Consider the following 13,150-nt stretch of genomic DNA (forward strand, 5'->3'; position numbering starts at 1 on the left):
CTGAGCAGCAGGCAATGTATTCCTGGGCTAAACATGTGCAGAAACACCACAAGGGTGGATATGAGACTTATGAGATATGAGGTTATTCTCCTGCAGGTAGCAGACAAAACTCAGAGAACTCCAGGTACCATGGAAATCCTGAGGGCCCAAAAATTTCTGAAAGAAAAGTGTGTTCTATGGCCTTTTCCTCAGGTGCTGGAATTTTCCAAGGAAGAGAGTCCTAGATCATTGCTGATTTACAGTAAAATTATTGTGTCCTTGGAACAGGCTTATCCGATTTGGTGTTCTGTCCCATCTAGAGTAAGAAGCATCTTACTTTATGAAACCACTAAACCAAGTAAATTAATTTAAAACATCTACTAACTCCTCCTTCTGTCTTGCACCTTCCAATCTATTTTATGGCACTTTATCTCTTTTCCTTGCCCAGCTCAAAGAGGGATGAGCATGGAGCTGACCCAGGCATTTTGGGATGAAACTGTGCCTGGTGATGGCCACAGCAGAGCTCATGGCCCCCATTCATTTCCTTTCACTGCTGCATTGCTCTGATTTATGCTGAGCTCAAGGAATATGAACTAGTGTCAGAATTACATGTCATAGTCTGATCATAGCTCTTTGGAGAAACCTGTTAGATTATTTCTGAAGAGAAGCAGTTAATGAATTCTTGGTTTCCCTGGCATCATTATATCTAAAATAATTTCTGAATAACCTTGTCATTTCTCAGGACTGCCTACCCTTTTCCTTCCCTGCCTTTTTAGGGAGCTCTGATGTAGTCCCATCCTGGAGAACACACACACACAGATGGAATGTACATGCGTAATTTCACTCCCATAGTTTGCTAATGTGAATTCTACCACAGTGATCACCTCCCTTCCCAGCAGGAAGACTTTAATGAATTCTTGGTTTCCCTGGCATCATTATATCTAAAATAATTTCTGAATAACCTTGTCATTTCTCAGGACTGCCTACCCTTTTCCTTCCCTGCCTTTATTGGGAGCTCTGATGTAGTCCCACCCTGGAGAACACGCACAGATGGAATATACATGCATAATTTCACTCCCATAGTTCGCTAATGTGAATTCTACCGTAGTGATCGCCTCCCTTCCCAGCAGAAAGACTTGTTAATTGTAGAGTGCCAGCTTGCATGAGGAGGAGTATCCGTGGTATGGCAGGATCAGGCCAGTCTGCTCTTAGCACATCAGCATAATATAAGAAGAGGCTGGGGAACAAGAGCTGTTACCCAAAATATACCCAAGCTGATATCCAGTGAGTATGAGGTTACAGGCTCTTAGAGTGATTTACTCTTCCTTTTTCTTTTGTGAAACTCATTGGTACTGTTTCTAATGAGAGCTTGGAACAATTAGGAGAAACCAAGTTTTCTTTTGTTGCATTGTTCCTAACTTAGAAATAACAGAAATGGTTTCAGCTGTGTCCAACAAGCCAACTACAAGATGTAAGATTCTAAGGAAATTTTCATGGAATACAGCAGAAATTTATTACTCAGTTTCTTCACAGAAAGAAGTTCATTCTTAACTCTCAACAGGGCCAAATGGGTCAGTACTTCCAATCTTGTGCAGGTCACTCAGCAGCATAGGAAAGGTAAAAGTCCCACTCCGTTTGGTGTGCTCTGGATGTGTTTCCTTTCTGTGATTTCTTTGGCTTTATTCTGATGCTGCTCAGGCTTTTCCTAATGCACTGGCATGACCAGCTGTGTGTCAAATGTCTCAGGAGCAGTGCAAAGCAAAAATGCTGGTGCTTTCTCAATTCAACTAATAGTTGCATAAAATGGGAGGTTTGTTCTTCCTTTCATTCTTTTCATTGACTTTCACTGTTGTTACTATTTGGCTTGAAAGAAAATCTTGCTTACAAATGCTTGTCTCTTTTATTATGACTTTTTTTCATTGTAAGCTCAACACATTTATTAGCAGCTGCTGAACTCGGTGTATAACATCCCACTAATAAAATGTAATGTACTTTTATTTGGAAGAGGATTTTGTACACTCTGGATATGATTCAGCTTTATGAATAAATTAAATGCTTCACCCTGAGAGAGAAAAAGCAGTAAATGACAGACAGGAGAATGTTTTGTGGTATTTGGTGCAGTGACTTAACACCAAGATAGTTCAGAGCACTTAAGTATTCTTGTGTCATCCTGAACACTCTAAAATATTGGACTACCTTGTCAGGTGAGGTAAAGAGTGCTTCTAACTTGTGCGGAATTTTTTGACAGTGTGAAGGAGGCTTATCTATCCCTTATTCCAGCAAGCTGGTTAGGTCACTTTGGATGACAACCCTGTTTGTTCAACCTCTTCCCCAAAAGTGTATGTTCCTGTCTTCTGCTTCCTCCCAAGAAAAAAATATGATCTATCCCTCTTTTATCTTTGTATAACATGTATTTATTATACAAATATTTTTATATATTTGCTTTTAAGTTGGACATTTGCATTCTGTCCATTAATTTCCCTTTATATAAATCCCAAGGGCTAAATTCACTGCCAGTGCATTTCCACAACTCCACTTACTCAGATGGAAACAGGCCAACTTTCACCAGCAGTGAATTTCCCCCAGTGCCTGTAATAACCTCCCTGTGTCACTTTTTCTCCTGTTCATCTTGATCACATACAAGCTTTTCAGTGGGGAGAAGGTTTCTCCCAGGCAGTGGCTCACTGCTGCAAAGTGAACTGTTGGCTGTTCCTTCCCCAAGGTTGGGCCAAACCATCCCATTCTCTTGATGCATCCGAAGAAAATGACGGCTGGTCTAGTGCTGAAGAACCGCTGAATTCATCGGATGCGGAGGAAGAAGGAGGAGAAGGAGGGGCAGGCGAGATCAAGCTGGTAACCAGAAATGCTTTCCTATGGAGTTAAGTGCTACCAGCACAGTGTGTGTGACAGGATACAGGAGTGCTTTGAAACTGCAGGAGGGAAAGTGTCTGCCTTGAAATGCTCAGCTGGGGCTGGGCAATATTCCCAGGGCGATGGAGAAGAACTCCTCCTCTTAAACCAGCCCAGTGTTTGTACCCTGGGGAGGTCCCTCTGTGCCTTTGCACACCTGCAGCCCAGTGAGTCGTGGCTGCTTGTGCCATGATGCAGCAATCAGGTGATGACAGGTCCAGTGACCACGTCAATAGACTTCCACACAGATGCCATGGTGTGGATTTGCCAGGTTTTCTGTTTCTTTTGGCTTTATTATCTGTAGCCATATGAATTAATTGTTGTAGTGGGAACATTTCACTGAATGTTTTCCAGGATATGAAAATTAATTAATTGAATTTGCATGTAATCAATCAGCAGAATTTTAATGCCCCGGTATGTATATTTTCACCATCTTCAGCATGTAGGTACATGGGAAAGAAGGGAAAAGTATTATAATTACATAACAAAAGCTGCAACATACCTTAAAGTATCAACAGAAATAATTTGTTTTCTTCCCTCTGTGTGCATTTAGACTCCTGGTAAATATACAGTTGTGACTGATTATGACAAAGGAGTGTCTGAAGAATTTACAGTGAAAAGTGGAGATCTGGTTCAACTGATTCGTGAAGGGGAGGATGGACTTTGGTATGCAGATCTGTGTTTGGAAATTTTTATATGCAGAACTGTGTTTAGAAGGCAGATGTTTAGGGCAAAACTTCCAAAAGCATCACATGAAGAAGTCTGACTTCTGTTTTTATCATATTTTTTTTAGGTTTGTAAAGAACCTGAGTAGTGGTAGAGAAGACTGGATTCCAGCAAACAATCTGCTGATGTTCATAGGCAACTCAAAATCAGCTCAATCTTTAAGCAGCTCTGGTAGGCAATGTATTTTAAGTAAGATGATTGTCTCTTTGAAGATTCCTATTATCAAAGAAAGTAATGAAAACCAACACTATGTAATATTTTCTTGTGTGGTTTTTGTCTCCCTTTCTTTTTCCAGAGTCAGGCACTGCCTCCAGCAATTTGAGCACATCATCAAGTTGCAGTGATAGCTGCAATGTCAGTAGCACCAGCTTCTCTGATATTAAGGGCTAATATGACATGTTCATCCCACCTCCCTGGAAGGTAAATCTGGAGATTGTCATTTGCTGCAGAGTTCTGAACATTGGACTTCATTGGAGAACCACAAGTACTGTGTTGCCAGCTCTGAATATTTTTAGTGGTGACTTTCACAGGTTCTCCCAGAAGATCCCAGTGAGAAGTGCATGGAATGTGAAGTTGTAAATAAAAGTTAAATGATTTGAAATAGGATTTTGTAGAGGTTTCTGCTCTGAAGAGCTGTTAGCATCAAGCGCGTTTTCTCCTTGACACACGATCAGGTTTCTGCAGAACTGTATCTTTTTGTAACAGCCAGAATCTGAATGTGAGCAAACAAAATGTGTGCAATGCTAAATGCTCATTGTAAACAAGTAACATAGCAATCACTGTACAGGATAGGTATGAGGAAAATAAATCCAAGTTTACAATTTCTTCTCCCCAAGAAACCCTTTCTCCAAGGACGTACCTCGGTCAGTGCAGTGAATGGGACTCCTATGGCAACGAGGAAGGAAGTTTGGTCCACCCTTTCCACTTGGATTTTCGAATATTCTTCTGCTCCCTAGAGGCTGGGATGCAGACATAACCAATTCACTGGCCACAACAACATCAAGAGAAACTATTACTTTTCCCCTTCCAACGTTTTGGTGACATGTGCAATAGAAGAGCCCTTTTTTTTTGTTTGGCCTCACAACCAAATTCTTTACCAAGATCACTGTTTACATAGCCTTGGCAATTTAGTAGTATATTTTTCCTTATGCAGGTGCACAATGAAACACAAATGTTCTTATTCACTAAATGATTTTTTAATAAACAGTAATTGCATGGTTACTTACAGCTCTCACAACATGCAGTTACAGGCAGAGGAAACTATTGTAACCATACTATGGGACAATAGCCATCCTTCAAACAAACTTATAGGGACTGGAAATCCAACATATTTTTAGTCCACAATGTTTGTTCCAGATTACTTGAAAGATAAAAAAACCCGATTACTTATTTTTTCTATAAAAGTGGAGCACCGGAGGAAAAAAAAAGTCAGATTTATGCTACAGATGAGTATTTTAAAGTTTTTTAAATGAAGGGTGATGCTAAGTTTGCCATTTTTCAGGGTATAATGCAAGCCAATGTTGTAAATTTTCACTTTGTTAGACATTCTTTGCACACCATCCTTACAAACAGTACAAAACTAAGTGCATATATAGAATACTGTATTCTTTCCTGTCCATCTCTCAAATACTTTTGCTTATAAGAAAACAGGTTTTTAACTGATTAATGTACCGTATTATTTAAAAATAACGGGGACATGATGAGCATAAGTTTTCAGAAGCAGTAAGCACAGCAGATTATGTCAATGGGAACTGCTGTTAATCACCAGACTCGCTGATGGCTGAGCTCTGAATTCTCTTTATGCCAGAATTTTATGTCTGAGAGGCTTCAGATTAGAAAACTTAAATGACAAACACTCCTAAGAATGATGCAGAAGCAACCCTGCTCCAGAGGCAATCAAAATGCAGCTGACCATGGTCAGACAAATTGAAGCATGTATATACACACACATAAATGTATGCACATATATATGTGCATGTACGTGCTTGTGTGTATATATCTGCCTGTGTAGATATGTATATGTGTGTAGATATGATGTATCAATGTAAAAGATGTATTTATAGTCTTCATGCTGCTGAATGTGTCACTTTACAATTCATAAATACTTAGTTTTCTTGTAGTACTGCAATATAAATGCTGATCAGGGTTTTACTTCAGGCATCTTTCTCAACACAGAAATCCTCTGATCTTTTTTTTTTTTTTATTATTCCATATAATACTGTGCTGACCAGGAATATTTAGTCTGATATTTAACAATGGAATAGCAACATGAGATTCAGCTTATCTTCATCTATGTAAGTTATTTTGTAAATTATCTGTAACATAATTTACTTATATATTGCTGTTATTGCTTGGATGAGACTGTTGTTTCATTTCTCACTGCAGCCTCATTTGTGTTATTTCAATGGTTTTTCCACATCATTGCACTTTAATACAACCCATTTCACCATTTCCTTTTTTACTGCTGTTGTGAATTAGAAGTTCAAAGTCAGAGGTCTCTACTGTAATTAATTTGAATAAATTTCAGCGCTTCTTGCTGAATGCCTTTATATAGACATGCTCTGGGGTTTATTTTGTCTCACAGTCTTGAAAGGTTTTTATGGGTATCATATTAAAACAGAGAGAGGTTCTAGGATTTGGAACAGAAAACCAGGTCTGTGTATTCAAATCCTCAGCCTGCTCATTCTGGCACCATCCCAGAAATACACCATTTCACCTTTGTGGTCGTGTCTCACTTAGACTCATGTGCCTGGCACTGGGGAATTAAAGCCTGTCTGCAGGCTGAGGATAAAAAAATGGAAGTCACTGCCAGGGAATTGGATTGATTCCCTTTTTCCCACACACCCTTTTCTGAAAGAAAGCACATCACCGTTGGGTTTTCCCAAAGAAAGCCATGTATCCATGGATCCTCTGGTATTAGCAGAACAAGTTGGAGGTCTGCATCTGGCCAGGGCTGGGTGAGAAACAAGACACCACGTTCACCCTTGCTGCAGCTGAAGAGGAACATGCTTGTACATTCAGGGATTGATGACTTTAAGCACCACCACACCATGCCAGGTGAATTTCATACTGACTGGAGTGATTTGGGCTGAGCTGTTGGTCATGTGCATTACATGATCCACTTATGGTGTTTTACTGAGAATTACTTGCTTTTTGTTTAGTCTTGATCTTGTCATCATAACAGCTCCCTCTGTAATAGGTAGTCCTACTTTTCTGAGAAAGAGGAGGTCCAGCCTTTTTGAGTAGATCCACATTATACTTGTTAGACCAAAAGAATGAATAAATTCCAGCCCAAATGTACCTTAGTAAAGAGTAAAACTAAAGGGTTTTCCATATAAAAGCCTAATAATGATTGGTTTCTTAGATCACTGTCTCAAAGTTGGGGCACAAACTGTTTCATAGATACAGAAGCACTTTGCTAGTTGGAATACAAAACATTTTCTCCATCCTACACAGATGTTGTCTGTGAGCAAAACCAAGGAAGTTGAGTTAGGTGTTACATCACCTAACTCAAAATGACAGGAACTCCCATTCCCCTTCTCAGGGATATGTTAGATGTTACTATGAACTCCTCTGTGAAGGTAGGAGTGTCCACACAAGGCCCCAGAATTAGCAGCCTCCCTAGATCTGTGTGGCAAGAACCAGAGCTGCCTGGTATGATGAAGCAACCCAAATTCAGGAGTATTCAGGTAAAAGTAATCAAATCCGTTAATTAAGGATGCAGGAATAGAAGAGATAAATTATGTTGTTCACTAAGACTTTGTGTAAACTTGTGTTTAGAGATTGTATTACCAAAATCAGACATTTAACCACTGAAGTGCCTTCTCTGGGCATTAATTTGAAAGGAGGTGAATTTTTATTTATTCCTCATCCATTGGCAGGACAGCAAGGCTCCCAGCTACATTTAAAAGACCATGGATTTGCTAGTGGTGCTGTTGTAGCTATGATGGCCTCAGTCAAGAAAAGGTTTTTAGCAGAGTGTCTCTCGTTACCAACTGAGATGTGGTTGGTAACGAGAGACACTAAACTCTCAACAGTTTAGACAAACAGACAAAACAGACAAACTCTGGAGCACACTGCTCCAGAGTTTCTATATTTTTCTTCTGTGAAAGAAAGAAATAACCCACATCAAAATTAAAAAATACAATGTTAAGCTTGTATTCAGAGCTTGTCACAAAAAAAGAGTCTTCCCATCTTCTCTTTCCTCTTTGTGAGAATAATTGGGGTACAGAACTGTGTTAGACAGGCAGGTAGTTCTCTCCAATAATGTAGTTCTATTTTGAGGTCTAAATCTCAAATAATTTGCTTTAAAGTGCAGCAGCATAATACTCATATATTTAGAGATTAGTATAACAGAAGTTATTAATTTGCTCAAAGTCTTTGCTTTTAGTCAGTCTGATAAATGACTAATGGCAAGTTGCTATTGTAAATTCAAAAAGCAGATTAATCCTAAAGCTTTCTCACCTAGACAGAGTTTTGGCAGCTTACTCAAATGATCTCTGATAGCCTCTTCAAAATGGAATTAATATTGATTTGTTTTTTAAAATTGTTTCCTGCTGAGAAAACTCATGTTGAAATGACCAGTGACTTGTTGGATCAGATCAAACTGCCCAGTTCCCAATAGCTTCCATACAGATCTTCAACTCAAAACATTAAACTAAAACCAACAAAATTGTAAGAGTACTGCTTTTAAAAATGTCAGCAGAAAACAAAGCTAATATAAAGAAGGGCATGTTCTGAGACATCATCATATCTTCAGGCTCTTGTTTCTGCTTTAGATTTTTTTTGTAGTGTAAACATTTTTCATGTTTAATTTTTTTTACTTTCTTAGTTTTTAAAATAAATAAATGTTGGCACATCAAAAAAATATCCCAAATAATATTTTTTAAAGAGCTGTTCCCAGACTGATTCTAGTAGCACCCATAAGCCACAGAGGTACATGTTTGCATTAATATATATTAATTTTTAATTGAACAGCAGTTCTTTTTTGTTGGAATTGCTCAGAAAACATAAGCCAAAGTTGAAGGCAGTACTGACAAGGAGATTTATAGAGCAGAACTGCAGGGGAAATCTCATTAACTAGAGCAGGAATGCACAAGAAGGAAAACAAAGTAACACATAGGGATCTTCTGGGGAAGAAAAGCAACCTGTGTGCTCCTCTGGCTGGTGACATGGTTCAACCCCAAACAGGACATGACAATGCAGCTGCTCACTCCCACACTGTGGGCTGAGGAACAGAAAAGTAAAACCTGTGGGTTGAGATAAGAACACTTTAATAATCGGAACACAGTAAAATATAATAGTAATGTTAATAAGCTAATGATACTACTACTACTACTGGGAGAGAGAAAGAAAAAAAAGAAAAAAAAAAAACAACAAAAAAACAACAACAATGACAAGAAAAAGAAAAAAAAAAAACAAAACAACAACAACAAGGACAAGTAATGACTATGCAATTGCTCAGCCTCTGATGACCAGTGCCCAGCCCCTGAGCAGCAATCATCCCCTTCCAGTTTATATACTGGGCATGACTTCTAAGAAAGGAATATCCCTTTGGCCAGTTTGGGTCATTACTCCTGGCCATACTCCCTCATGGCTTCTGCTGCAGCACTTCACTGGCAGAGCATGAAACCCAAAGTCCCTCACTTAGGGTAAGCACTACTGAGCAACAGCCAAAACATCAATGTGTTGTCATTATTCTCGTACTGAATCCAAAATCCCAGTATGGCACTGAAGAAGAAAATTATCTCTGTCCCAGCTGAAACCAGAAGAGTATCCAACCCTTATTCCACACCAGTTTTGTTATGCCAGGTCCCACACTTCCAAATAGCCCATCACCTTTCCCATCTTTTGCTGGATATACACACAGATACCATTCTCTAAGTCTATAGGCCATGCTTATAAAAGTCCACTCAATTCATTCAATCCATGACCCCAGTCCTCATCTTTCATAATAATTTTTCAGGGGCAGGAAAGATGGCACGTGGTGTTGGACTGTTGCACGCTGAAACCAGTTCTGATTCCATCATCACTGTGCCACCATCAGTTGCATGATGTGAAGAGGGAACCCTTCCTTTGAACATCCAATGCAGCATGAGTAACCAGGGTGCCAGGAGGAGCTGTGCTTCTGTAGCAAAGCCACTTCAACACCTTCATAAGCTGCCAGTAGCTAGCTCTTCATCAGTTACAGTATAGCGGGCCTTTGATCCTCTGCAGTAGGTCTGACTCCATAAGGATCAGTCTTGAGTCTCCCCTGGTACTTTCTGCCAGGGGCTCCAGGCAGGACTGTCTCCCCTGTCTGTGGTGTACAGCACATTCTTTACATCTTGCCTGTTCAGACTAGCTCAAGGGCTACAGCATTAATGTCTCTTGCTTGACTTGTCCAGAGACTTGTTGCTCAGCACCCCAGTTGAAATCATTCTTCCTGGACACTTGAGAGAGAGGACAGACTGCAGTTTGGAATGTGCATTCTCCAAAAACCTGCAGCACCTAAGAAAGCTTCTATTTCTTTTTTGTTAGTTGGTGGAGACATTGCTGTTGTTTTATGATCACATCCATTGGGATGTGGCAACACCCTTCTCACCGCTGTATTCCCTAGAGCTGCATCTCCCGTGCAGGTCCCTTAACCTTTACTCTGTTTTATGGCAAAACTGTCATTCAGAATGAGTTAGACTATTTTCTCCCCTTTCTCAAAAACCTCTGCTGTATTGCCCCACACAATGGTATCATCAAAGTACTGCAGGTGCTCCAGAGCTTCACCCGGTTCTGCTGCTTCTGGATCCGCCCATGGCAGATGGTGGGGCTGTGCTTCCACCCCCGGGGCAGTCAACTTCAGGTGTGCTGGGCATCCCTCCAAGTGAAATCAGCTGGAGTGTGAGTAGCCCCAATACTCGCTGACAGAATTTGAGTAGCTTCAGAGCCTGTTGCCGGAATTTGAATCCGTTTCCTGCCTCGAGCAGCAGCGCCTGCCATGGGGATTGGTGTAATTGTTCACAGTTCCCAGCAGATGGCTCCGGAAGGGGACAGCGATGCTGAGAACACACCGGGCTAGTTTCGCAGCCAGCGGTTCTTATCAGATCAAAAGCCGATACGAGGAAGTACAACAGAACCCAGGCCCCGAAGGCGACAGACACCAAAACAGAAATGAATGCTGCACGTAAGGTATTGCTTAACACAGCCCTGAGAACAAGCAAAACCACTTCGGTGGCAGATAAATCAGCATTGTGACCAGTGACTATTAAACCAATGCAATGAAGGCTTATAACAAACTTGTTTTAATACTGTCTGGTCAGATCAGTCATCATCTCAACCTTCCAGGCCCTACGTTGAGCACCAAGGAGACTGTCATGGTTTAATCCCAGCCACCAGGCAGCTGCTCAAAGCCAACCCCCCCCATAAGATGAGCAGAATCAGGAAAAATGGGTTTAAATAAGAACAGTGTAATAATTGAAGCAAAATAACTATTAATAATATAATGTAATAATATTAGTAGTATAAAAAGCAGACAGAGAGAGGAAAAAAAACCCAAGAGAAACAAGTGATGTATAATACAATTGCTCACCACTCACTGGCCAATGCTCATCGTACTTCCAAGCAGTGATCATCCCCTCCCAGCCGACTCCCCCAGAGTTTATATACTACATAGAAGTATACAACCATGTGTATAAGCATGACATTCTGTTGTATGGAATATCCCTTTGGCCAGTTTGGGTTACCTGTCCTGGCCGTGATCTCTCATTGCTTTTTGTGCAGCTCCACACTGGCAGAGGATGAGACACTGAAAAGATCCTGACAGGAGAAGAACTGCTCAGCAACAGCTGAAATATCAGTTTGTTATCCTTATCCCCTCACAGAATCTCAACCACAGCACTGTATAAGCTACTGAGAAGAAAATTACCTCTATGCTAGCTGCAACCAGGACATTTAGGGTCTAAGACTGCAAGGAAGGGGGAACTCTCCTTTAAAAACACAGCTCTTTAAGCAATGAACAGGCCCAGCTGAAGTTAGTAGGAAACACCTGTGTGATGAGATCTGTCAGTACAAAGTTCTTAAACAAAGAGTTGGAATGTAGTCTTGAAGTGCTGAATCCTTAGTGACCCTTCTCAGGTTCATCCCAATGGAGCCCAATTGCACTAATTTTCTTGGAAGAAGGATGGTCCCCATATGAACTGACCCTTGTTCCCAGCACTTGGGCTTCTTCCAGGGCTCTAAAAATAACTGTTTGGCTGTATTCCCAAGAAATAAAAGCAAAACCTTTCAGGTTTAAGGCACGCCAGTAGAGGAAGGAAGGCAAAGGGAGAATACTGCCTCAGTCTCGTAAGGATGTGCAGAATCTCACATTACAGAGAAGTGGAGGCTGCAGAGGTGCTGCGATGCTACTGCAGAGTGGCAGCCACCCCACTGTCCCTGGCAGGGAGATGCCCACCCTGTGTAAGGAAATAAAGGGAGTGGGGGGCATAGGTGCAGACTCAGCCTGGCCTCAGGCAGAGAAGGCAGAACTTCATTCTCTGATCTGCATGACTCACACAGATAGGTGGGGCTAGATCATTCCCAAGAAGATGAGATAAAAAGAAATTTTCAAGCTTAGTTTTGGTCTTGCTAATCTGAAAATGCATTTGCTATTTTCAACTCCCTGCCACAGGCAAGCGAACAAGGAGTAAGGGCTGTGTTGGCAGACTGAGAGGTATGGAGAGGGTTCCCAAAAAGCAGCAGAGGGCTGCTGTAGTTTCTTTTGCATTCCAGTAACTGGCTTCCTTCCTCTGCCTGGGACAGGACATGCCATCTGTTCCCAGCCATCCCAGGAACTGGGCTGCTGGGAATTAGCCAGGCTGTGATCCAGAGAAGTGCCTGGATACCGCCTCTTGGGAAAGTGATTTCAAAGCAGAATATCCAGCTGTGTGTACTGCCCCTAAACAACAGGACTGCATGGAAACAACAGCCAGGAGCTGACTTTCCTAAGCAATCACAACTTCTGCAAGGAGTTATGCTGAGCATTGGCACAGAGTAAAAATCCAATTGTTGATTTCCTCTGCTGTAGCATTCAGATGTAGGGCTGACCCTCCTTCCTTTTCAAGCAGGAAGGAGAGAACAGCCTGGAAAACACTCCAGCCTTCAGCTAATGCTTCACTTCTCATAGACAAACATGCTCTTTACCTTGCTGCTATCTTAAGTAAATATTTCCCCAAGAATGTTGTCAGCTTTCCAGTCTGATGCCATTAATTGATTTCCATTAAATCAGGGGACTGCTCATGTTCCAGATAAAGCACTGTCTGCAGAGGGGCCCCCTCAAGCCCTGGTAGCTCCCAGTGAAGTACAACATGGATCAGCTCAGTGCCACTTCCAGCTGCTACAACCTGTGCAGGCCACATGGGTCCAGCAGCAAAGATGGAGAGAACCAGTGCAGGGTGTCTCTTGCTGGTTAATTAGTGTCTCTAAGCAAATTCAGGCAGAAGTGCACAGTTTCAACTGGTGATAGAAAAATGGGAATAGATGCCAGTAGTACAATCATACTCCAAAGCACTGAAAAGCACTATCT

General features: G+C 41.2%; 1 protein-coding gene across 12 annotated transcripts in view; it reads left to right on the forward strand.

Annotated features, from left to right (window-relative positions):
• The window catches only part of MCF2L (MCF.2 cell line derived transforming sequence like), a 148,159-nt gene extending 141,989 nt beyond the window's left edge, over nucleotides 1-6,170 (forward strand). For all 12 annotated transcript variants that reach the window (XM_039714393.1, XM_039714382.1, XM_039714384.1 and 9 more), the window contains 4 exons: nucleotides 2,702-2,832; nucleotides 3,443-3,555; nucleotides 3,683-3,786; nucleotides 3,911-6,170. In XM_039714393.1, coding sequence (XP_039570327.1) covers nucleotides 2,702-2,832; nucleotides 3,443-3,555; nucleotides 3,683-3,786; nucleotides 3,911-4,005 — 443 coding nt within the window. In that variant the 3' untranslated portion in view covers nucleotides 4,006-6,170. The remainder of the gene's footprint in view (nucleotides 1-2,701; nucleotides 2,833-3,442; nucleotides 3,556-3,682; nucleotides 3,787-3,910) is intronic.
• Nucleotides 6,171-13,150: the final 6,980 nt, after the last annotated feature.

This window comes from Passer montanus, unplaced genomic scaffold (assembly GCF_014805655.1).
Source record: "Passer montanus isolate IOZ18808 unplaced genomic scaffold, ASM1480565v1 scaffold3, whole genome shotgun sequence".
In the NCBI taxonomy this organism is placed as follows: domain Eukaryota; kingdom Metazoa; phylum Chordata; class Aves; order Passeriformes; family Passeridae; genus Passer; species Passer montanus.